This window comes from Camelus ferus, chromosome 1, assembly GCF_009834535.1.
Source record: "Camelus ferus isolate YT-003-E chromosome 1, BCGSAC_Cfer_1.0, whole genome shotgun sequence".
NCBI classification, from domain to species: Eukaryota; Metazoa; Chordata; class Mammalia; order Artiodactyla; family Camelidae; genus Camelus; species Camelus ferus.
Window position 1 is genome coordinate 60,953,679 of NC_045696.1, and position 27,415 is coordinate 60,981,093.

Below are 27,415 nucleotides of genomic sequence, written 5' to 3' on the forward strand. Positions count from 1 at the left end.
CGGTTATTATCTCTTCAAAATTTTTCTCAGGTTCTTTCTCTCTTCTCTTTCTAGGACCCCTATAATGCAAATACTAGTGCACTAATAAAGACCTGCTTTTGGTATTACAATTTTGGGTAGAAAGTCCCAATCCTCATTAGAAGTGGGGACAAAAAAACACAGGAAGATTGAGCTGTGGACACAGGTTGGGGTTTCTGCATAAGCTGAGATCCTTACTGCACCAACAGGATGACATACTAAGGCTTTTTTTTTTAACCTTTTCTGCATAACTTTGGCAGCAGCCCTGCTGAGCCAAGACACAGTCCAAAAGGACTTGCTAACATCACATTTGACTCTCACCATATACATAACCATGTTATGCCCAAATCATGAGCATATTATATCCTAGGAACAAGGTAAGTGATGGTGTAACTTTCTTCTTTGCCTACTGTATACTTTTCTCTTTTTAAAACAGACTGATGTTGAGAGTGCTCAATTTGGTTGGCCTATGTGGCATGGGGTTAGAATAACTGGGTTCAACTATTTACTTAACTCAGAGACCCTCTGGAAAAAAAAGAGCAACCTCAGTCACCTGATTAGCTGTAGAGCAGTCCTTCTCAAACTGTAATGTTCTCATAATTACCTGGAGAACTTATTAAAATGCAGATTCTAATTCTGGGATGGGATTTGAAATTCTGCATTTCTCATAAAATCCTAGGTGATGCCATGTTGCTGGTCTACAAATCACACTTTTAATAGCAAAACTTTATAGACCCATAGATCAACTTGAAAATTTCAAAGATGTTATATAATGGTAGAATCCTAGGAAAAGCGAATCATAACAAAAAGGATAAATATGACTTTGAATAGTATTTATCAACCAAGAAAACAGAAAAACTGTTACTGAAACCAAATAACCACCAAGAATTTTTCAATCCACAGAGGCAAGAGGCTCTGCAAACCTCAAGTAAGATACATATAAAGAAAGCCACATCATAATCAAACTGCAGAAAATCAAAGACAAAGGAAAAAAAAAATCTTAAAAGCAGCCAGAGAAGAAACATCCAAATCTTACTCCCAAAGTGACATTCTCTCTACCACACCCAAACCCACCTCTTCAAATCCCTGGGAACAGCTTAAACATTAAAACTATCCCACCTCCCATTTCATATACACACTGGCTTGTTTTGTATATGCTACGAAAGGAATCCCTTGTCATCTATAGCACTGCTTCAAGAAATTCCTTAAGTCTTTGTCTTCTAAAATCCTTTCCATTTGAACAGGGCACCACTTTCTAACCCTGAACTCCATACTTCAGTCTCTCATTTCCCATACTGCCTCAAAGTAGAGCCTACAGTGCTCGCAGATACTTAACATTAAATTCCCTTTCTCCTGCTTAAACATCATTAAGAGGCTAAACACTGTCTGATTCTGTAGTCTCCAAGGGAGGAACATGAGCCTGCTATCCAGGGGATACATAAAATGACCCACCAAAGGATGGAAGAAAAACATTACAACTTTTATTTCCATTTGTTTACTTTCTTTAAATTTTGTATTTATGTCTATGTCTATTTTATAATACATATAATTTTAGTAAATTAGTATATGCACATAATATATAAGTAACCGTACATTGTTAAAAATATCTTACATTAGGGATTACTGGCTAAAATGCAATGGAATACTGTTCCTAGTTATTGGGATTTGGGACACAGCAGACACTTGAAATGATACGAAGTAGAAGGACTGTTCATCCTTCTCCTCAAATTAATGCATACTTCAGATCTTAAAAAGAAACTGAAGGTACTCTCAGAATAAAAAAAAAAAAGAAAGAAAGAAAAGAGAAACGGAAGGTACTCCTTGAAAAGAATCTAATTAATAATCTTTTCCTTCTCACTCCCAACTAAACAAAGAAATGAAACGTTTAGTTGTAGAAAAGCTACACTAATTACAATCAGTAAAATGCCTACTGCATCATATATATTGATTACTGTGCATCAATAATTATATTCTCCAATGAAGGTCCAACTGTTCACTTGATTTAACCATTAAATACAACTTGTAGTTAGACATATGCCATTTTTTTAGGCTGCCCAGGATCTAAACACTATTCCCATGTTCGAGGAATCCAATACTTTCTGAAACAGACTTCTTTCCTCAACAGAAGCTGAAAAATGCCACACAGTATGTTTGCTTTCCTGACCTCTCTCGTGGCTAGGGGCACAGGCACATGATCTAGGTTCCCCCAAGCAGACACATCCTCCCCTAACCTTGAACTGAAAGCAGAGTGGTAATATACACCCCTATTTCCACAGACAGTGGTGGCATTAGTTCCAGCACTGGTGTAGAGTGTCCATCATCTCTAGTGGTGGTACACGTTGAAGTGTCTATCCCCAGTGGCAATGCTAGCGATGTCTTCACAGGACAAGTTCTGTCACATGATTTTGGGCATTATTCCTGGTTACTTATCCTTCCAGCCTGGTTTTCCAGTCCTCCCAGAGATTTCGTGGGCTAGTCATAACCACAGTTGGTTTCTGTCGCTCATAACCAAGATCCTGACTAACCATACATGCTCAATTTTCATAGTTTATTTTTTCATGTAAATTGGTTATCTATCTGTAACTTTAACAACACAGTTCTTCAGTGACAGTACCTTAAAAACAAATAAACCAATCTTTCAAGTGTTTATTCTATATCAAAGTGCTCAATTTTACAAAATGAAGTATGTGTTTTATACTTAAAAAATTGTTTTGAGGGGGAGAAGTAATTAGATTTACTTATTTTTAGAGGAGGTACTAGGGATTGAACGCAGGACCTCATGCATGCTAAACATGTGTTCTACCACTGAGCTATATCCACCCCAAAACATTTTCAGCTGAATAATATCTTTAGCTTACCTAATCAAGATATCTTTAGAAGTGAAAAATTACTATTTTTCTAAATTAATTTTAAAGCAGCAAAGTCTATGGAAGAATTTCTTAGACCACCTGCACCTAGAACCATCAGACTGCTTCTTAAAAATGAAGCTTAATGGACCCCACCCCAGAACTCCTGAATCAGACTCTCTAGGGTCTGGTCCCAGGAATGTACATTTTTTTTTAAGTGTCACAGGTGATTTTATGCACATTAAAGTTTGAGAATCAACAGACTATGGTCTGTCATTTGATGACAGATGACCAGAAATCACAATGTTACTAAGCTAGAAAAGGATCACATATTTACCAGGCTAAGATTCTCCTTAGATAACTGAAACTTGCATAATTATCAAAGTTATAAATATTGAATACACATGGAAAGCCAACTTTACTGTAAGGAGTTTAAAATTTTTTTACTCTTTTATTAGCAAATCGAGGCCCTATTTTGAAATTTTTCAAACCCCTAAAAATTCTCAATTGCTACTGGTTATGTTTTCGGGTCCTAATTCTTAGCACACATAACATCATCACTCTTATCCTCTATGACACCAATTAATGAGGGTCTGAATGCCTAACTCTGATATAAAAGGGAACTATATTCACTGGTATTATCCTTGAAAATGTTTTGACTGAATTCTACTGTATGACTGAAGCCCCAAGGGTCCTCATTAAACCCAGTCACACAGAAGTCAGTTGTTACTATTTCTAAAGCTAAGAAAGTGAATAGGCTCTTCATTTCCTGTTTTTGCCTTCTCATTCACTCACCCATCCATCCCATCTATCCATCCAATAAACAAGGGGTATTTGGCATTGTACTAGGTGATGTACAATAAGAGGAAAGTAAGACAGAACCCTCTATAGTAGGCAGAACCCTAAGATGGCCCCCAAGATCTCCCACCCTAATCCTTGTAACTGTAAATGTGAAATATATTCTGATTATATTCCTTATGTGGCAAAAGGGATTTTGCTGCTATAACTAAGTAATTATTAATCAATTGACTCTGAATTAAGCAAAATAGAGACAATCTGGCTATACTCAATCTCATCACAGGAGCCCTCTAGCTGGTAGCAGAAGTCAGAGATTCCAAGCAGGACACACCACTGTTGGTGTGAAGGTGGAGGGGGCTACGTAAGGAATGTGGATAGCATCCAGAGCACCCCAAAGCTGACAACTAGCAGAGAAATGGGACCCTCAGTTTTATAACTGCAAGAAACTGAATTCTGCCAAAACCTGAATGATTCTGGAAATTCTTCCTCAGAGACTCCATATAAGAGTCCAGTCTGGCCAACACATTGATTCTGGCCTTGTGAGACCATGAGGAGTCCAAATGAGTCCAGTTTTCTGACCTACAGAACTGTAAGATAATACAGGTGTTTTATTAAGGTATGTCTAGAGCAATTTGTTATGCAGCAAGAGGAAACTAATATATCTCCTTCAAGAAGTTCCCAATCTAGTATGAGAAAAGACAGTATCGTTCACTGTGACAGTAGAAAAGTGTAAACAAGGTATTAGGGAAGCAAGAAAAGTGCCTGATTGGGGAAGGGGGATCACAGGGAGATAAGGAGGAAAAAGAGAAGGTTAAAAAAGAAGAGGTGCTATGAATAATACATGAGTTAATGAATAAGTAAGACTAAATAAAGAAGTAAATGAAAATAAAGTAAATAAACCATAAATGTACAATTAAAAAAAATGAAGTGAACACCCATATAGGTGATGAACCTAGGGTAAAGAATAGAATATTTTCAGTACTTCAGAAACACATCCACCCTTAACCCACTGCCCCCTTTCCTCTAACATTTTCCCTCTCCTACAGGTAACCATGTTTGTTGTATTTATTGGAAATCTCTTTTCACTCCCTATGTGGCTTATCTTTTCACTCTCTATGATTCCAGGTCATTTTTTAAAACCTGTTTTTAATGGAAAAGTCAATTACCTAGTTTTTGTAAGAAATATATTTAATAAATCAGTTAAAATCCTTGGTTTAAGATTTCCTTCAAATAATAAAAATTGAGAAGTTTAGAAGAACAAGGAAGAAAGTTAAAAGTAAGGAAATACCTTAAATTTTTAGGAGTTGTTTAGGATTCTAAAATTAGTAGCATTGCATTTGATATTGCTGGCTGCTTCAGGAACTCAAAATAATGTCCCTTTGTGTGAATTACTGTATTTACCATATATTTTTCTCCAAACTTGAGTGGAATAATTGTTTCATAAATGAACTGAAAAAATAATGAACATGTATGTTACTATTTAAAAGTCATGGTTCATGTTATAATGATATAATAGTAATATTATTAATATTACTAATTAACCATCCATCCCTAAATACAGCCACTGTAAAAGGAAATGAAACCTAGGAAATCTTTGCCCCAACACTGCTGCCATTCTTCTAGACTCAATATTGGTTTTGTGGTGATCTATGATTCATCTTCTCATCCCTCCTAGAAGCACCATCCTACTATCTACCCTTCCTATTTAGAAAACAATGCCAGTAAAGTTGAGTCTAGATTTTTACCCCTGAAACATAAATTTAAATCTTACTTCAGGCGCCTTTATACCCAACAGCCTCTCTTTATAAAAGAGGGGCTATTGCAGGGGGTCACGGTGGCAGGGAGAACATAAGCAACAGAAATCTTTTAAAGTCCTTCCTATTGTGTCAGTCCAGTATAAGAATTGAGCTGATCCTCATGCAGAAGAGAAAGGAAGAAGCATGTGAATAAGACTGTATTAGAGCTATGAGATTTCTCATTCCAAACAGAAAGTAAAGTTATGAGAGGAGGGGAGTTATAAACGTTTCCTGAGATGTGTTCTTAGCATCCTGTATTTCAATTTAATATGCATACTTCCATAGAAACTGTTACAAAGAGTAGTATTACATAAAATACTACATCCATACTTGTAAACCTGGGATACTCATGGGGGCAGGGGGTGGATTCCAGAAAACAACAGAATAAACAGTACAGAAACTGATTTGGCTTGGTGTTCCTTAATGGCAATTTGAAGGCATAGATTTGTATTAAAACAAACATGAATATATAATATAGGGTGGCACCCTTAAGAAAATCCCAAGTCTTCAAATTTCAAGTTCCCTACTGAGGCTACTTCAAGTTCTATACCCCAGACCTTCTCTGAGGTTAGAGGTACTTCAATAAAAATCTGTGTCATTAACACATATACACACTCTTTACAGAGAGAGATGTGGGAGATCATGGCCTTTAGGTATAAAGAGGCATGAAATAAATGAGTTAGGATGACTTTCATGTTTAGAAAAAAAAAATAGGTTTTTTTGTGGGTGGCCTGTAATCCTAGTTAAGCTACATACAATAGGTAACACTGTTTCTATGAGAAACTGCTTTTGTAACTTTGTAAATTAAGTTTAAGTTTAGAAAGTTGTGTACAATTTGTTAGAACAATTCCATTTCTAGGAATTTATTCAAAGGAAATAATAAGGAATGTGAGCAAGAGGGGGAGGTATAGCTCAAGTGGTAGAGCACGTGCTTAGCATGTATGAGGTCCTGGGTTCAATCCCCAGTACCTCCTCTAAAAATAAACAAACCTAATTACCTCCCCTCCACCAAAATAAAATAATTAAATAATACAATAATAAATAAAATATTTTTTAAAAAAGAAATGTAAGCAAAGAGTAGTATAGAAAATGTTCATAGCTTACTTACAACAATAAAAAATCAGAAATAGTCTAAAATGCCCAGTAAAGGGATCTGGTTAAGTACAAAATACAATTAAATACTCTGCAGCCATTAAAATTCTATTCTAAGAAAATATTAACAGACATGACACCATATTTCTAATATACTATGAGATAGGAAAACAAACTATAAAAAGTTAATACCATGTTTTTCAATATATACGTACATGTATTAAAAAAACTTGGAAGAATATGTCAAAATGTTCATAGTGGTTTATCAATGCAGTAGTATTATTCCTTTTTTTTCTTTCTCCATCTTGTGTATTTGTTTTTCCAAATTTTCTATGGTAAATATATATTACTCTTACAATTACAAAGGAATTCAAATTAAATATACAGGAGTTTATATGCATGCACAAAGAGCTTCTGATTCTTTGTCATCAACTGGTTCTGTGACAAAAAGTCACAGGAAAAATTAGAAAAAAATAAATATTTCCCCTTGTATTTATATATCTTTTCTTATTGTAGTAAAAATCATATTCCTCAAGTTGCACTGAATACAGAACAAGGAGATAGCATCTCTCACCTATCAGACTGACATAGATCAAAATGAATGAGATCTGTGGATGCAAATGGAAGACAACTCATGCACTGCTGGTATAAATCTAAGTTGAACAATCCTTCTGGAAGGACAATTTTAAAAACTGTATTAAAAAACCCTAAAGTTGTGTGTACCTTTTAACCAATTAATTATATTTCTAGGAATTTATCCTAAGAAAATAATTAAACAAGTCTGCTAAGACATACGTACTAAGCTATTCTCAGCAATATCATTTGTAATAGTGAAAGTCAAAAATAATACCAGTGTGCATCAATAAGGTAAGTTAAAAGACAGTATCTATAGTGGTCTACTATTAAAAATTAGGCTATAGATTTCTATTTTCTGATACTGTATCTTATGTAGTAAGAAAAAATCAGATAAAACAGCCTCTGAATTTTTTAAAAAGTGAGAATGTGAAGAACATTTCATGAAGAAAATGTTTGAAGATTTCAAACCAGGGTTCACTACCAGTTATCTCTGTTAAGTGGAATTACTTATGATCTTTAGTGTCTCCTTTATAATTATTTGTACCACAATGACGACGTATAACTCTTAATATCAGAAGAAATGATTTTTAAGTACACTAAATTGAACCAGCCTGATGTAATCAAATAAACTCGCTTCGGTGTTTTCTACTCTTTTCTCATTGCTAAAGCTCTTAGAAGGCTCCTAATTTAATGCATAATACTCAGTAGATGGTAAATTTGTCAAATATATAGCTAATGCCTTTATTAACAAAGATGATGTGCTGAAATGCTAGTCTTTATTAACAAGGTTATTTCTAAAAGAAAAAATTATATATCCCCCTCTCCCAGCCCTAAGATACTAGCAAAGATCTTATATTATGGCTGAGCCCCCATTTGCTGCTACCCCCTCCATTTGCCTCTGCCCTCTCAATCATTAAGGTGTTTTCAGTTCTAGTTACCATGGTGGCTTACTATATTATGGATATAGAAAAATACTGCCAAAAGAAGTATGATTTATAAAATAAATCATGCAGAAGAAAATGTCAATTCTATTCTAGACAGTATGCCCCAGCATCACTGTCCCATATACTTTCTGTGATGATAGAAAGGTTCTATTATCTGTGTTGTCCAAAATGACACACAGCAGGTCTGTCTGATGTGCTGTCCAATATGACACATGTGGCTACTGAGCACTGAAATGTGGCTAGTACAACTGAGGAACCAAATTTTTTAATTTTAACTTAGTTTAATTTTAATAACCACTTATGACTAGTAGCTACCAAATTGGACAGCACTGCTCTAGAAAAATTCACATACATATTACTGTGGTTGATACAAAATATACATAAATAAGGATCCAAAAAAAATATAATTTCCACTTAAGCTCTGGCACTCCAGTGCATATTTCCAAGACTAACGAAACCATAATTTTGTGGGTCACCAATTGCTTCCTTGAAAAACTAAATGGTCTTTTAAGCAATTCTCATTCTTCTTTACCTAGGAAATAAGTATCCAACTCTTGAAAGCCTTAATTCTCATGGCTTCAATAAGACTGTGTTACTTTGGCCTACCCATTACCTCTCAATTTTTTTGTTTTTTTGTATAATCTTAGTCTCCCCCATCTGCCTCCAACCATAGGCTTTTTACCAACTGGATCCTTGGTTTCTTGTTTTCTACCTTCTACTCAGAAAAAATTTCTTATACCTTTAACCATGTTTCTGTGAAACAGCACCACCTTACTATATACTCTTAAACGCATCATTTAACCTCTTTTGGACTGCTTCTCATCTGTAAAATAACTTAGGTGGTGACTATAGTTCCTTTGGCTTTAGGAGTCTCTGAATTCTATCCAGTACAGGCTTCATTATGAAAACTCTGTTTCTGATTTTTCCTCAGGCTGATTCCTCTTCTTGGCTTTTTAAATGCTGGTATACTTCATAGTTGTCAGTGCCCAGCTTTTCTACTCTCCACACTCTTTCTCCAAGAATCTCATAAACTCTCCATTATGACTCTTTCAATTTTATGCTATAGCCCTAACTTCACTATTAAACTCCCAGATTTACATTTCTGTGTGTTGCATACAATTAACTAGATGTGGTGCTAGCCTCTTAAAGGTATCAGGCGAGCTGAAGAAACTGTGTACCAAATTTCTTTGTCAGTATGGCTTAGAGATCAAAAACACAAGTTTTAGGATCAGATGTATCTGAATTTGAATCCCAGTTTCGTTACTTATTAGTTGTGTAACCTTGATCAGATTAATCTCAAGTCTCCTTTTTTTCATGTGTAAAATGGTTTTAAAAATAGTACTTACAACTCATATGGTTGTTATATGTACATTTTATATATACAGTTGGGAATATGCTAACAGTTCAATACACATTAGTTACTATTATTATCAGCAGCATTACCATCTTTTTAGTCCTCCAGGTTTAACAGCACAGTCATCTTTGATGCACTGTCTCTTTAAAAAAAAAATTCATTCACAAGGTCTATAAAATACATCCTTATTTTTCTCTTCCCACTGTCAGTATCTGGAGTAGATCCTTTTTACTTTGTCACATACTAAGATGTCTTCTTATTTTTCTTTCTCTAATACTATATACAGTCCAGTCCATACCATATGACATCAAACCGGGTGTTCTCCTGTCCACTCTTGGTTCCCGGTGGCCCCCACAATGGTCGTTTAGGTTTCCTTTAATTTGTTCCACAATGCTGCCCTTAATCTGATGTCCAGCCTACTCTCCAGTCTTGCCCCAGCACCACTATACCATCGACTGAGATAAACGGATTTACTCATTGATGTCAAAATAATAAATAAATAAATAAATAAATAAATAAATAAATAAATAAATAAATAAATAAATAAATAAATAAATAAATAAATAAATAAATAAATTCAGTCAGCATTTATACATTTTTATTTTCCAGTATGAACTCTGACTGTTTTTCATTCCTGGACTGTTATCACAGCTACTCAACCAGAGTACTAGATTTTTAATGCTTACAGATTAGACTCTCTTATTTTTGTTTCCACTATATTACCTAGCATAATGCCTTGCACATAAAAGTTTTATTATTATTAGACAACTCAAAATCTTTACAGCTGTTTACTCCTCCACTAGATCCCTTAAATTCTTCAAGGACAGGGAGTATTTTGGTCCCCTTTGTATATCTACATCTGCCCAAATCCCTTAGTCAATAAACATTTGACATTTGACTACTGACTAGTCTCCCTGTCTCCAAACCCATAATCTAGCTGCCTCAAATGCAAAAGGTAGCTCTTATATTCTCTAATCGAACCACTTATTCTGATTAGACTGGCCTCCCCACAACTTCATAAAGAGCAGTCTCACTATATTAGTCAGGACTCTTATTTTGTATCAAAAAGTCTACTCAAATTAAGCAGGAAAGGGAATTTATTAGCTTGCATAATTTGAAAGTCCAAGGATACCACTAACTTAAGGTCTGGCTACTGATCCAAGGGTTCAAACAGATCCAAAGGTTCAAACACTATCATGAGAACTTGGCCTCACTCCTTCCATCTTTTGGCTCCACTTTCAATTTATTGCCAAGTTCTAGACTCATATTCTGTTCTCTTAGAAACCCCAGGGTTCAAAGTATGCCTCTTTCTCAATAGTTCCAATAAAAAATTCAGAATTTACACTCTTGTGTGCTTACTGGAAAATGTGTCCATCTCTGAACCATCACTGTTGCCAGAGGGATGGACTACACTGACTGGCTAGTCCTGCATCATGGCCACACCCCTGTGTCAATGTGGGATTCATTCCACTGCCTAGAATAGCTGTCATTCTCATTTCTGCCTCCCTAAATCCAAGCTACAAGCTTTCTGCCCCCAAAAGTCTTTTGTGATTTCTTTTAAAATATTCCTTGTCCACTAGATCAAGTCATCCATTCCCAAATATTTCTCCCTTTCTAGAGATCTACCTTTTAAAACAAACAGGAGGGAAAAACCTTAAGAAAATGTTGCATGATGAATTCTAATCATGTCAAATTATAAACAGTATGGGTAATATGTGCTGTTACTTAAAATGAAAACTCTTGAAAGACAGCAGCTCCACCAGATACATTCTATACATTAAAAAAGAACAGACTGTGTGGTAACTTTGATAAATATATCATTCAAATAATTTTCTTGGCTTTAAGTTTCCTGTAGGGTCTAAACAGAACATTTTAGCTAACATAAGTTATGTCTGAATTCAAAGTACCTAGTGTAATAGGTAGACTATAGTTTTGGAGTTAAACAGGATTTCATCAAATCCTGGCTAACACCACTTTCCTTGGACATTAGCTACAGGTCTTTGAGCAAATTATCTCTCCAAACTCTGGTTTCATTATCTGTAAAAACAAGAATGATAATATCTATCTATACGTAAGAAGGCTCTGTTGTACAGTGGAGAGAAAATTAGTAAGATAGATTCAGGTAGTATTCTACCACTAATACTATTTATATGACTCTCTCTGAGTGATTCCTCATATGTAAATTTGGGATAATAATATTTAATCCATTGGTTGTTAAGCATTTAACAAGGAGATGTATTTTAAAACACCTACCACAATGAATAGTAAACAGTGAAAACTCAATCATTGATGTTTTTCACATCAAATTATCTATTTAAAATAATTCAGTATTTTTGTATTTACCAAGATCTGCCAAAGACTTCTTATACTTAATAAGTGATATTTCTAACATGTTAGAGGTGAATCTAGTCTAATAGGTTATAAAATACCTCATAATCTTTTTCTTTTCTTGTTTACTTTTTGACCAGATAAAATGTCAACCAACAAATAATTTGGTTTATAAAATATTAAGTAACAAAATAAGTATGGATAATAAACTAAAAATTCAGAGCATAGTTAGGGAAAAATTCATTGGGACTACCTATTATTCTTCATAAATGCCCTTGGGTTTCTTTGTTAATAACATATTTCTTAAAGGCAAAAGACATTGGTCCTAGAACTATTTAAAAGCAGGTAAGATAACGAACTAGATAAACTCCTGGAATCAACTTGTTCTTTAACTTCAGGCTTAATGTAGTAATATTGAAATGACTCACACCAATATGAAATAACTATGCTACCCATCTCCTAAACCATATGCCATATAGCAATTTCCTGAACAGAATCATGAAATCTGGGTATGAATGACAATATTAGATGTTGTCTCTCAGAACACATGCAAAAGGCAAGTGGCTGTTCATATCTACATTAGCAAGGAAGTTTAATTTTAATACCATTCACTAAAAAATACAAACTATATTCAGTACAACTGTTTCCAATAAGAGGCTAAACAAGTAGGCATTTGATTTTCATTTTACATGATAGCAGAAGTTTCTTTGGAAAGAACAGTTTCTTGAAGTAGTTTAACAGTTCTGTTTATTTTTCTAACATGGGTGAATCATATGTAATACTTACCAACCTTTAGAGTGGACAAACATAGGAAAGGTGTTAAATAAGAGATTTTAAAATAAAATAAATAAAATGTAATAAATATAACACACAAAGTACTACACATTCTATGGCTGCAAATACACTGTGTGAAAATAAAATATTTAAGTACATCATACTATACTATACGTAAGGGATTTTTTTCCCTCCTTTTTATTTGTATAAGAATGAATAGATTGTTTTTAATCAACCCCCTGAGGAAGCAACATTTTAAACACAAGAGAAACACGTTGAACACCTTAGTCACCAGACATTGTACTCTCCAACTAAGAAAACCAAATATATCTCATTTCTTACCTTATCTGTGTTCAGAAATATGTATAAAACAAAGTAATGTTTGTTTCTAAAAAGCATTAAATACAGATAGGGTAGGCAATCTACATATCTTTTCTAAACAGTTTTCTTCAACTTCTTGGTGGTGGCCATGAGGAGAGAGGAAAGTAATGGGAGTCTGAAGGTGGGTTCCTATTATTTTTTACAAATACTTGTAGTAAGCCAGCTAGATGAAGAGGAGAAAGAAAAGTTAAAAGTGTTTGGGTTCACATTAAAAACTCCTGAAAAAAAGCCAGAGCTGAGAGTCATACTTTCCTGACAATGCAGCGACCAATGCTAAGTTGATCTATTAAGAGCGCGCTACAATCCCAAATCTTAGTGAAGTCAATTTGGCATCCCAAATCCGAAAGGGCCTGTAGAAACCGGGGCGGGGCAAGGGTCTACCTCAGCAGCTGGGGAAGTTAATTTTCTAGGAGAGTAAAACACTACCCATCAATCCTCTACGGGCCTCTTCCCCGAGAGGCTGCTGTCCGCCTCGCCGCAGGCTCAGGGTCTGGCCCGCAGGCTCTGGGGCTGGGTGGGTTGGGGCAGTCAGCTTCTCCCCGTTACCCGGGAACCATCCAGGAGTTACGGGACCAGTTACTGTAACTACTGGCGATTTCCCCTCACCGGCTGGGGCGGCCTCCAGCCGCGCCCAGGGCCTCCGATCGGCAGGGATGCCCCCTGCCCCACTCACCCGCCCGGGTGGTGTCTGTCAGGTCGTGGTTGGCCGCTCCCCGGGGAAACTCCCTCAGTTTCCGGCCGCTCAGGCTCAGCACCCCGGTTACCGCCGCCTCCTCCAGCGCTCGGTCGAGGGAGCGGCTCCACGAGCCCGGGCCAGGACCAGGACCTGCCCCGGAGTTTGGGCCACAGTTAGAGGAGAGGTTCCCTCCCGACGCTCCTGGGCCAGAGTACTCTGCAGCCGTGGCCACAGAGACCAAGCCCGTGGCCGCCATTTCCCAGCCGACAACTCTCCGGCCCGCCGGCTCGGCGCATGCGCAGCCAGATGATGGGTGGGCGGGGAAAGGGGCGCACAGACCCCGGACGATCCCCTTGATGGACAGGTTTGCGGTGCCCCTCGGCACAACTAGGCTCTTGCCTCCGCCCACATCAAGGTTTTCAAGGGAAATTAAAATGGAACTCACAAATCTGGAGCAGGTCCCTACTTTAGGCTCCCAGTAACCTTCCTAATAGGCCACTACAAAAATATCTTTCGGATAACGCTCCTCACCAAAACTTCTCTACCTTCCTGCCTCAGTACTGGAGGATTAAACATTAAGTCTAGTCTTCTAAATATCGTTGCTGCCACAAACTTAGGCAGTGAGGAGACCCTGAGATATGACCCAAAATGTTTCCTGACTTCTGTCATCCTGTGAACCAAACGATCTAAATGGAGACTTGGGGATTTATTAACTATTGTCGCCCGAGGGAAAAATGAGTATTAACCTGGCTCCCAAATATCATAATTTTCATTGAAAGGGTTACACAAATATTTTAGACCCTCCGTTTGACAAAACAGCCTCTTAACGAACATAAAACAAACATCCTAAATAGCAATTGCCCTTTAGGCAATATTGTTGAACAAAGCTGGATGAACGGCATTAAAGTCTAAAATTTTGGTCTGGAACCAAAATTAAGGAAGAGAAAATGATCTGGCTATAATCTACATGTGTGAATTAAAGACAGACTGAAGAAATGGTTAAAAAAGAAAGAGAAAAAGAAAAACCACTCAGTTACTGGAAAAGTAGAAAATACCACTTCATTTTAAACCAATTAGACCTTACATTGCTCCCGGCCTTCAGCATATGGTTTCACACATCTAAGTCATTCCTGCTACATGATGTAATTGTCCCCGACAATCAACTAGTATCTACTGTAGGAAATAGGCTGTCAGATACAATCCTCTTCCTAGATTATCTAATTATGGAATCCAGACAAATATACCAATTAGAGATTAAAACTGCAAAAAAAAAAAAAAAAAAAGGTGGGGGTTGAGTAAGGATTTTGGGGATTATCCATCAGAATTCAGAGAAAAGGAATCTAGTATATGACGGATGAATGAGGTTTTTAAGCAAATCTGAAGGATTCTGAAGTGGGATATGCTAGAAGATGAGAGCAATAACCCAGACTGGGAGGCGTATCAGCATGAACACATCCAGGGATGATTTATAATGGTACATGTGGAGAACATTGCCACAGCCAAAAAGTTCATGTCAGATAGCAAAAGAAAGGTTGGAGAGGTTCTACCCATCATTCAAGATCCAACTCTTCAATGAAACCTTGGTTAGCACTTTCCCCAACGACTAAATGGAAGAGATTGTTAAAAGGTTTAATCTCAATGTTAAGGCTAATCTTATAGTAGTAAGAGTTGTTCTGTGAACTTTTACTACTATGTTCTAGGTTCTTCAGTGACAAGTTCCATAGTCAATGTCAGTTATAAACAATGGCAAAGGATATATTTGTCATCCCTAGGAACATTTATCCAATGCATAAATTGGTTTTTGCTATTCGGGACTTCCTAAAAATTTTGTTATTCTTAGAAAGACTTAAAGCTATTTGAGACCAAGACCTCACTTTATATTTTTTAGAGCAATTTCAACCACAACTAAAAGTGCAACCATATATTCCATATTAACACATTGCTATAGAAATAGCTGCCAGATACCTAAAATGCACAACTGTCATCTATGATTACCTACTACCTTCCACATTTACACTAAATTCTCCTTACGAGTTCTCCATAATATGGCCTCATTCTTCCTATCTACCTGCATATCTCATAACTGCAACACATCATGCAAATCCTGGTCTCTGAACTTCTGACCAAGTTTATATATTGACGTTACTTTATCTATTCAACTAGATTAAGGTCCTTAATGTTAAACCCTATAATTATCTTCCATAACCTAGGGCTGAGTATAGCAATAGGAGTTTAAAAACAGTAAGAATGAGTGGAAAGAAGCAGAGATAGGAGATGAGTTATGTACTAACACAGGAGAGATGGTTGGGAGAAAAAAAAAGAATTGTAATTCTTGAGAACATTAAGGGTACATTAAGTGTGTAGATATTTGAAGGCCAAAACAAAGGCCTTGTGGATACAGGAAAAATGAAGACGCTATATATACACCATTATATGAAAACAAGTCCTAGGTTAAAAAAAAAAAAAAAAAGCTAGAAGAAAAGATAGATCAAGGAGGTAATTTTGAGACTTTCAAGGATTTGAAATTTCATCTATGAAGTAAGGGTAGAATATGAGGAAATTCTCATCCTATCCTTCAGTCTTCTCCATAAAGCAAGGGACAAGATCATCCTGTGAGAATGAGGTTTAGGAAATGGAGTCATTGTAGGGAGTTAACCAGAGTCTAGTGATGAATAAAAGAAGTGATGAGAAACAGTTGCAAATAGGGCTGTGAGCAAAAAAACTACAGGGATCTATAACCTACTCCATTACTGCTTCGTGATCTGGAAACATGAAAAGATAGGCAATCGGGATTACTGTTTGGAATTAACACAGAAAATTTCCCTGCTTCTTCCTGTGTATTTTACAGGTAGAAAGTTTACTGACTTCCAGGAGCAAAAGTTTTACTCAAATCTCAATACCTCTCTCCAGCTCTTCATCTCACCTTATGGAGAAATAAAGCCCTTTCTCTGCTTTTACTCACTATAAATACATTATGGTCACTCCTTTAAGATTCCAAACTTTATAAACTCAAAGCAGTAGGATTAAAATCTTCACCAATCCCATTCTCTTCAAATATAAAGCACAGAAACTGGTTTGTTGAATATATTCCCTTCCCTTTCTGACTCCTTTAATAAGAAGTATTAATAATTGACTTTTTAAAAATTTATATAAGAAAATTTAAACAATGTGATTTCCTTCTCATTAGAGGAAAATGGAAATAGAAATTAAACACATGCACTCTAGGGAAATAGTTTCCTATTCATCTTTAAACATCAGTAAACCTCATCTGAATACACTGAGAAAAAGGAATTTCAGTTCCAGAATAGTATCACATTTCCTTGCTTTATCATGCTTTTTGTTGAATAGATTTTGGATACAAAGTAATTTGTAATGGCAGAGGAAAAAAAGAGACATTACAAGTCAACAATTTATATACAAATCTTTAAGTCCCTATCAACAGCCCACAGTAGCCCAAAATTCTTGTTGTAAATGCTTGGGATTTATTAGTGTCATTTCAAAAAAAAGGGCTACCTCCAAATTGATCTATGCAAAAAGAACTCGCTTTTAAGGAAAGCTTAAATCACGTTTAATTTTTTTTTAACAGAGGCAAAACACAAATAATCATGTAACTCTCATGAAAGTTCAAAGGTATATTGATCAGAAATGAAGACATCATTTTGTCCTAATACTGCCTGCATTCATATGGTATTCATTCTCTGAAGTGCAAAGTCAGCTATTTCTTCACTCTTATCTCCTTACAGTAAATATAAATCAGAACAAAAATTATCCTAACACTGTGCATGTCGTGTGAATTTAAAGCTACTGACAGCAAAATATGATATACATATATACCTATTGCAACAAAAAATAACAATTGGGCAATAAAGTCTCTTAAGTTTCTTCACACTTACAAGTATTTTATAAATACTTGCTTATAATTAAAACTGTAGTGAAGTTTATGTCTATTAGGAAAAAATATGTAATGTCTGATTAGGAACACTGGTCTTTTCTAATTAGCCTACCTAACTTGAATACCAAAGTGATGAAATCTCATAATCATCACTGGCAGAGTGTATTTACTTACCATGCTATAAATGCTAAAGCATAGCTGCTACCACTTCTTAAGAGATCTGACAAGCCACACACCATTCCACTACTTTCTGTTGGTGTTCAATTCATAGGAACAGTTTATTATGCATTGAGAATTAAAAGATCTGAGCTTAAAAGATGACTCTGCCACACACAAGTCTTGAAAAGCTGGGTCTCACTGAATCAAGAGGTAAAAAGAAGGGTTAAACTGGATGATCTCTAAATGCTCACCCAGCCTAATATTCTGCATTCTAAGTAAATTCAATTCTCTATTTTAACTCCTCCTGGCTAGTTCCTGTTGGAGCTATGAATGAAATAGGCAAAGACAATTAATGGGATACCAATATGAATGTAGACTGATTTACCAATTTAATTGGTAGGTAGCTTTTCAAACCCTAAAAATTATAGTCACTACGAAGTTCTTTGTAACACAACAATCTAAAAACCACAACTCAATCTTTACAGCTAAGAATAAATCATGTGAGACCTGTAATATTTTATTTGTTAAAAATGAAAAGCTTCAGAATAGATCTAAATGTAACTTTTCCAAAAAACACCAAAAAGTACAGTGTAAATCATCTCCTCATCAAGTACAAACTTTCATTTTGTGATGCACTGCATCAATGTTTTGTATACACCTTGATGCAAAGGGAATTTTAAGTTGCATCCTGTTTTTAAAAAAACTTTAAGAACTGAAAAAAGGATGACTACAACCAAATTCCAAGAAAGGAAAATTTTCCTCCAAAAGCATATTCTTTTGTTTATATACATGTTAACACTCAAGAATTTTAATTTGGTTGTAATAAAGGCAAGATATTATATTTTAAAAAATGAAATTACAGATGCATGAAGAGCAAAAGTTTAATATACCAAAGACATTTTGATGCACTTAATATTTGGGGCAATTTTTAAGGTTTTCCCAAAAAAAGGCATTAGTAATAGCTCTGTACAATATTTAAAATAACAACAAACAAAACATCTTTATAGCATATTCTCACACACTGTTCTAAAGACACAAACTCGTGCTCAGTTGTTTTTCTTTTGCTTTAAAATAAGCTACCAGTAATTCTAAACCAGTCTAATATGAATTGTCCATGGATCAAATCTAAGGATTCATACTTGCAAAAATGTTTTGCAATGAGTTCTTGGCCTAAAGAGAGACTAGAGTTTATTTTCAAATTGACTAGATTCCAACAACCCCTTATTAGTAGACTTACAAGCAAAATACCAGATATTAAGGATCAGACTTAATTCTTTGGTATAAGCATGAAACTGTTATTGATAGCTTTCCGTGGCTAGAATAAATCAAGTAACCCAAGAAGCATAAGAGACAACAATGTAGTATACACAAGGCAGGCAGGAGCCATAACTCAATGTTCTGTTTTGTATTTTATATAGGGAAAATCAAGACTAATACACTGTAGGGAAACTAACACCTACTTAGAGGTTTTAACATTAGAGCAAACCAAAAAGTTAAGCTTCAAAATGACCAAAACTGTAACCTGTAGCTTGAATATTTTGCTGCCTTTTGCCTTTATACCACAACTTACAGTCTATAACCATCTGAGGACTTTTAGCACTAGCTTGGCACAACAAACTAACTCATCCTAACCTTCCAGAGTATGGGGGAGAAAAACTCTTTTCTCACCATAAACTGCTTGAACTTTATACAAGAAATCAGAGTCAAAGGTACAAAATAAGGTTACAATGTAACTCTATTATCATTTTGCATTTTTTACCTTATGACATATACAAGAATATTTTTATTTTTGGAGCTGCTGTACACTGTTTAATTTAGCAAACTGAAAAGCTTATAACTTTTTGAATAAGAAGTCTGGGATTTTATGGCTAATTTTACTATCAAAATATCTAAGGGACTCAATTCATTTTAATAATTATAATTATTCTAAGTATCATTTGAAGAATCTGTGGACCCTAGACTAAACACAGTAAATCCAAACAGTATACCTATGACCTAGGTTTTACAGTTTTTCACCTCAGTTACCTGTCTTCCACCTGCTACTACTTTCATGTTTTCTTCATTTACTAAACACAAATTGTCAGATTTTTATGTTGGACCTTCCTCCTCCGAGGCTCTAACAGATAACTTTCTAAACACAAATTTACAGCCTTCAAATACCAACATTTTGAACTGAGACTAATGCTTAGAGTCACATTTCTTGTTAAAAGTTCAGCATTAAAGATTTATAACTCTGGAGGATTAACCTGAAGTTATCTGAAAAATGAATCAAGTTCCAGATATTCCCATAAATCTTAAATTCGAAAACTGAAATTCTAATAAACTGTTTATATCCCTAATAAAGTTAACTGCACTTATTACATCAACATTATTAAAGGATAAATGACAGCAACGAAGGGACTTACTCATATTTCTGAAGACCAAGATTTACCATGGCAAGGGTAAAAAATGGGCAAAGATGAAGAGATCCTAAATATCACTATCATAAAAATAATTACTTTCTATCCTTCTGCTTTCTTTCTGCTGCATGAGGAACCAAAAAAAGTCAAATAGAGAATTGTTCTGTCTGAGCCAACCATGAAATCTTTAAGAACATATAGTTATATTCCCTGTAATTCTTTCAGGGCATTTTTTATACATGTTTAAAAAAAACACACACACAACTTCAAAAATAAAAATAAAGGTTATTTAGCCTTGTGAATATCTTGAAATAAAGTTTCTTGAACTTCTGTAATGAACTCGAAGAAATTCAACTTTTAAGAGTCATCACTCCAAAGTCCCTTTGACACGGGATCTATCCCACGGTTACAAAGCGGCTTCCTCCTTTGTTGAAAGTAAGAGTGGCTCTTTGTTCCTTCAGGATCCCAAATCGCTCATTCAAAGTCATCCCTGTCTACAGAAACAAAACAAAACAAAACAAAACAAAAATTAACAACTTGACTGTAAGACACACCTTACTTTGAAACAATTATGTTAACATAATTCACAGTAATAATAGCTAACATTTCCTGAATATTCAGGTGTATGAACTCACTTAATTCTAACAAAAACCATACAAAACAGGTAAATCTGGTGAAGTTTAGAGAAGTTAGTTAACTTGCCCACTTGGAGTTCCAGAATTTAAACTTGACTCAGAATCCCTATCTCCTAACCACCATAATGCCTACATTATACACTATATAAAACACATATATTATAATGCTTATAGGTCATATATCCAAAAATTTCTCTATCTAAATTATTTTTAGGCTCTGCAAACAGTGCCACCAACTCTAGAGATGCCTCTGATAAAAGTTTTTTAGACTTGTATTTTGAAACAAATTTTCTTGCATTTTGGTGAGCTCATAACAGAAATTTAAGTCAAATTCAAATCAAAATCTGGTTTTGATTAATGATAGAAAAAGCACCCAAATTACATTTCATCATTTCTGAAAGGAAAGTAACAAGTCATAAAATAAAAATAAGCAAAATAAATTTGGTCAAATTTCTTTCCATACTTATCTTCAACTCCACAGATTCTTCTGTCAGTGGACACAAACAAAAAAATCTGACAAAATGCAACACCCGTTCACGATAAAAATTCTCAGCAAATTACTAATAGAAAGGGAACTCCCTCAATCTGATAAAAAGAATCTACTGAAAACCTGCTGGTGGGGAAAGGGTATAAAGCTCAGTGGTAGAGCACATGCTTAGCATGCATGAGGTCCTGGGTTCAATCCCCAGTATCTCTATTAAAATAAGTAAATAAACCTAATTACCACTCCCTTCCAAAAACAAAAACAACAAAAATCAAACTAGTGGTAACATCATACTTAACACTGAGAAATTTAATGCTTTCTCCTCAAGCCTGGAAATAAGGCAAGCATACATGCTCTCAACATAGTACAGAAGGTCCTGGCCATTATAAGAAAAAGAAAAAGTTTAAAGATTGGAAAGAAACTTGGAGAATAACATAATTGTTTACATAGAAAATCCTAAGGAATCTATATAATTACTAATTTTAGCAAGATTACAAGATATAAGGTTAAAACAAAAACTGTCAAAACCGTGTGAGATTTACCACTTCATGTGCATCTGAATGTTTACAATCAAGTGACGTAATAACAAATGTTGACAAAGACATGGAGAAATTTAGAACCTTTAAACATGTTGATAGGAATAGTACTACAGCTACTTCTTTGGAAGGCAATTTGGTACCTCCTCAAAAAGTTAAACACATAGTTACAATATGATCTAGTTATTCCACTCTTAGATATTTCCCAAGAGAAATAAAAACATATACTCACACAAAAACATAAATGTACAGGTTTTTGCATGAGCATATGTACATGAATGTTCAGAGGAGCATGACTGACAATAGCTAAAGAATGGAAACAGCCCCAATGTCCATCAACTGATAAATAAATGTTATATCCATATGATGGAACATTATTCAGCAATAAAAAGAAATGAAATACTGATACACACTATAAAGAAACCATGAAAACACTATGCTAAATGAAAAAAGCCCATCACAAAAGTTCACATATTGCATGATAACATTCATATGAAATGTCCAAAATAGGCAAATCTGGAGACAGAAAATAGATAGACCAGTGGTTTCTTAGGATTGAGGAAAGTTAGGACACCCTATATAATTAATTATACAACATTTGTTTTGTGAACTAAAATATTTTCAGTGATTGGCCCAAAGAAATACAGAAAAAAAAATTTACCTGTTTTCCAACACTATTTATGTCAAATTGTAGGGGGACACCTTTAGGAACTTTCTTTACATCAGATTGCTCTCGTTTTGTCAAGAATGAGGGTACAGCAGTACGAGTTAATCGTGGTTTCTGAGTTCTGTTAGGAAAAAATTAAAATTAAATGAGACCAGCTTAACAATCAAAAGAAGAAAAATAAATCATTTGGTATACAAGACATCTTGACTTGTACACATGTTCAAATGTGTGAGGGCTACTTTATTTACTGTATACTGTGAAAGTATAGGTGATTTACACAATATTGTGTTAGTTTTAGATGTACAGCAGTGACTCAGTATTTTTGCAGATTATATTCCATTATAGGTTGTTACAATATACAATATATCCTTGTTGCTTATCTATTTTGTATATAATAAGTCTGTATCTATTAATCTCATACCCCTAATTTGCTCCTTCCCCCTCCCCTTTTGTAACCACAAGTTTGTTTTCTATGTCTGTGAGTCTGTTTCTGCTTTGTATGTACATTCATTTATATTTTTCAGATTCTGCATAAAAGTGATATCATATATTGTCTTCCTCTGACTTATTTCACAAGGCATAACATTCTCTAGGTCCATTCACACTGCTGCAAATGACAGTATTTCATTCTTTTTATGGCTGAGTAATATTCCACTGTATATATTCTATATTTCATACACACACTACATCTTCTTAAGCCAATCATCTATTGATGAGCACTTGGGTTGCTTCCATGTTTTGGCTATTGAAAATAGTGCTGCTATGAACACTGGGGTACACAGTGTCTTGAATTAGTGTCTTTGTTTTTTCCAGATACATACTCAGGAGTGGAATTGCTGGATTATATGGCAATTCTATTTTTAGTTTTTTAAGGAACTTCTATACTGTTTTCCACAGTGGCTGCACCAATTTACAAACAGTGTACAAGGGTTCTGCTCTTTTCACATCCTCTCCAAGTTATTTGTAGACTTTTTGATGATGGCTATTCTGACAGGTGTGAGGTAGTCTCTCACTGTGGTTGTGAGTTGCATCTCTCTAATAATTAATAATGTTGAGCATTTTTTCATGTGCCTGATACCCATCTGTATGTCTTCTTTGGAAAAATGTCTAGTCAGAAAAATAGCAGAAGCTCCATTTTTTGATTGGATTGTTTGGGTTTTTTGACATTGAACTCTATGAGCTGTTTGAATATCTTGGATACTAACTTCTTGTCAGTTGCATCATTTGCAAATATCTTCTCCGATTCCATAGGTTGTCTTTTCATTTTGTTGATAGGTTTCCTTTGCTGTACAAAAGCTTTTAAGTTTAGTTAGGCCCCATTTGTTTATTTTTGCTTTTATTTCTTGTGCCTTGGGAGACTAATCTGAAAAAGTATTAGTTACAATTTATGTCAGAGTGTTTCATGTATGTTCTCTTCTAGGGGTTTTATGGTCTCATATCTTAAATGTAGGTCTTTAAACCATTTTGAGTTTATGTATACAGTGTGAGGGAATGTTCTAATTTCATTGTTTTACATGTGGCCTTCCAGTTTTCCCAGCACCACTTGTTGAAGAGACTGTCTTTTCTTCATTGTATACTTCTGCCTCCTTTGTCATAGACTAATTGACCATAGGTGTGTGGCTTTATTTCTGAGCTCTCTTTTCTGTTCTACTGATCCGTGTGTTTGTTTTTGTGCCAGTACCAGACTGTTTCAATTTCTATACTTTTGTAGTACAGTCTGAAGTCTGATAAGAGTTTTATCTCCAGCTTTGTTCTTTTTTCTCAGGATTGCTTTGGTAATTTGGATCTCCTGTAGATCCATAAACATTTTTAGGATTTTTTGTTCTAGTTCTGTGAAAAATGTCTATACCTTAGGCAACATTCTGATAGGGACTGCATTAAATCTGTAGATTGCTTTGGGTAGTATGGCAACTTAAGTAATATTAATTCTTCCAATACAAGAACATGGGATTATCTTTCCATTTTTTTGAATCATCTTCAATTTCCTTTATTAGTGTTTTATAGTTTTCAGCATATAGGTCTTTCACTTCCTTGTTTAAGTTTATTCCAGGTTTTTTTAATAGCAATTTTAAACAAGACTGTTTTTCTGTATATTAATCTTGTATCCTGCAACCTTGCTGAATTAAAAAAAATACTTGATTCTTAACTGACTAATCTAGAGACTAAAATTTATAAACTGCTCACAGAATCTATGTAAGTAGAACTATAAACTTTTCAACAAATTGGAGTAATTAGTAATTTCCAGGTCATGATCATCTACCAAAATAAAGCAACCTCTAAAATCTTAAGAGAATCATCCTACGTTTTCACTTCAATCATTAAAATGGCTGGATACATAAAAGAAACTCTGTAAATACAGAAAGTTTTTTTTTAATATTTAATATTTAATTTTCTTTTTAAAATATGTTCACTGTGACTCACAGAATTTACTTCATTACCTACTAATGGGCAACACACATATTGTGAAGAACATCAACACAGAGACATTTTCCTCTGCTGTGTTAGAAGCTTGAGAATGTCTGTTTGATGATCAAAGAAACCAGCCAATCTGCTCGACAGCTGGCTGGTACAGGACTCTAAGTGGTAAGTATATAGCTTAGATTTTCATTCCTGATACTTTTTGATGGGAAAAGTTTAAGAGTACCAGTTATGTTATGGTCTAGTGAGGATCCAATGAGACTTTCCATGGCTAGGTCAACTATCAGGTTGGATTTAACAATATGGCATTAGAACTTTCTTGGAATACATCATTGACCTCCAGCCCAGTGCTGCAAGTCTCACATCTCCCCCAACAAACTGGAGTTGAGCTCACCCTCCATACCTTAGGCAACATCACTTCCAGCCTCAACCTAGAAAGCTTGTAACGCAATAAATATAATGGAATGGTCATCCAGATATAAAAGAATACACTATGAAGTCTTTAAAAAGAAGGTAGATCTTTATGTACTGGAAAGTAAAGAAGTGCAAAATATATTAGGGGGGAGAAGGAAGCAAGTATGTATTGTATTACCTCATTTATGATCACACACAAAAAAACCATATGTACGTATTATGTTATACATGCACCAAATTTTTTAAATGAATATATGATTTTGTTAAAAGTGGTTACTTTGGGGCCGTAGAAAAAGAAATCTAGGGAGCTTTCACTTTTAACCTTATACTATATTATTTCCGTGTTGTACCGTAAGTATTACTTTTATTCTTGTCTCAGTTTACCCTACCTTGGACATCATCTGAGGAGAAGATGAATACTTTCCTATGATCTTATGTACTGAGAGGTTATAATTTTTGCAAAATAAAGAAAAGACTTACACTGGGCACTGCACTGCTCCTGGATTATCAATAGATACAGTCAAAATTCCTCCATTTGTGGTGGAAGTCCGCCACCTAGTTTCAAAAAACCAAAAACTTCATTAAAATGGAAGTTTATAAATCTTATAGTGTATTCCACATAAAAACATACATTTTAAAATAGCCATTATTTTTTCTTAGCTTTTAGGAAATACAGATACCTGGGCCCCACCATTAATCAATCAGCATCCTGGGTGTAGGAACTGGACACCTGAATTTATTAAATGTTTTTTAGTTAACAAATATATGTACCTTAAAAAAAAACATCAAATACAGAAAGGTTGCCAATGAAAAGCAACAGTCTGTTTCCCCACTATCCTTCCCATCCCTTCTCCCCAGAGGGAACACTTTTCAATCTTTCCTGTTTTTGCTGCTTGCTAGCTACCTCCAGTTCACTAAGCAAGATGTTTATGTAATAATAACTTACTATGGTAAGGATTCAGCTCATCACACTATCCTCTAGTTTCCCTTCCTACCCCTAAAGTTTTGATGGCTACATCATTATTTTATTTCTATTATAACTTTTAAATATATTTAAATCTTTTTCAACAGTGTCTCTTGACATCATCCCCTTTTCACTTCGTATGAAAGGACAGTAGTATCTATAATTCCTTCCTTCCACCTCTTCTCCCACTTTGTACTTTCCACTTTCCATCAGCTGTACTTTGATATTTATGTTGGTAAAATCTAACATTAATATTACAATGTTACCAAATTAAGAATTCTGTGCTTTGTGCTACAGATTGACTCTCAAAGTTCAAAACAAGTAAACAGCATTTATATTATTACAATTATGTAAATACTGTTCATTGCAGAAGCTATTAGGCCATGATTACCATTTCTTTCCTTACGGTTTCCAATGTTTGACTCCTGTGCAAAAGAATACTGCTAGCATCAAGTTCAAATAGTTGTCCTTCTTATATTCTGATTGCTCAAAACCATGCCCATTTTAGATGGCATCATATCTGGACCATGATCAAGTTTTATGTTTTGTTTCCTCAGAAGTAGCCATAATGTTAAATTATTTCATCTCAAAAACTGATCATATTAATGGAATGTTATGTCTCACACTTGAGAAGTATAATTCTAATAGACAAAAATATATTCTTAAAAAAACCTTTATGGGGTAAAGGGAAAAAAAGAGTATGTGAAAAGAAAACATCCTATTGTTCTTAAAAATTTACACATTTTCCAGAAGCTCTATTTATTGCCTGAATAGGTTCATTTGTATGAAAGTAGTTATAGAAAATAAAGAGCTATTTCATTAAAAAGGAATAAACAGGCATTAAAAAATTTTTTTGAATAGAATAATGTATTTGGTGCTAAAATTGTTACAACACTGATATGGGAAAATGCAAAAGTTTTGAGGGAAAAAACAGACAAAAACAAAATAGGATTTATTTATTTCAGGCTCAATGGTTAATCTACTTTGGGTCTCATTTAATTTCTCTTTAACTGGGGCACACAGTAATTGGGTTACCTAGTATTCTGGGAGTTTTGAAATGACATCTTGAAAAACAAATTGAAACTTACTGACGAGTTCTCTTTGCTACTACATCGTCTAGCAGTTGTTCTGTGTTCAACTGGGCCTGAACCTGAAGGGGAAAAAAAAAGCAGTAGATCCCACAGAAAGCAGAGGACTTGAATCCAAAGACCTATCCTCCTCTGTAACTTTAAACCAGTGTAGTGTGTGTACAAATGCAGGAAAG

At 34.8% G+C, this 27,415-nt stretch overlaps 2 protein-coding genes across 11 annotated transcripts in view; both read right to left on the bottom strand.

Annotated features, from left to right (window-relative positions):
- Positions 1-14,494, bottom strand: part of LRCH3 (leucine rich repeats and calponin homology domain containing 3) — a 109,819-nt gene extending 95,325 nt beyond the window's left edge. The window contains exon 1 of one of the 9 annotated variants that reach the window (XM_032480962.1): positions 13,581-14,494. In XM_032480962.1, the coding sequence (XP_032336853.1) occupies positions 13,581-13,839 (259 nt within the window). In that variant the 5' untranslated portion in view covers positions 13,840-14,494. The remainder of the gene's footprint in view (positions 1-13,580) is intronic. The other 8 variants (XM_032480945.1, XM_032480953.1, XM_032480967.1 and 5 more) reach the window with 8 other exon arrangements.
- Positions 14,495-16,992: 2,498 nt separating this feature from the next.
- The window catches only part of FYTTD1 (forty-two-three domain containing 1), a 32,693-nt gene continuing 22,270 nt past the window's right edge, over positions 16,993-27,415 (bottom strand). For both annotated transcript variants that reach the window (XM_006185586.3, XM_014560055.2), the window contains exons 6-9: positions 27,240-27,301; positions 25,668-25,742; positions 22,350-22,476; positions 16,993-20,527 (exon numbers count right to left, since the gene is read on the bottom strand). In XM_006185586.3, the coding sequence (XP_006185648.2) occupies positions 20,429-20,527; positions 22,350-22,476; positions 25,668-25,742; positions 27,240-27,301 (363 nt within the window). In that variant the 3' untranslated portion in view covers positions 16,993-20,428. The remainder of the gene's footprint in view (positions 20,528-22,349; positions 22,477-25,667; positions 25,743-27,239; positions 27,302-27,415) is intronic.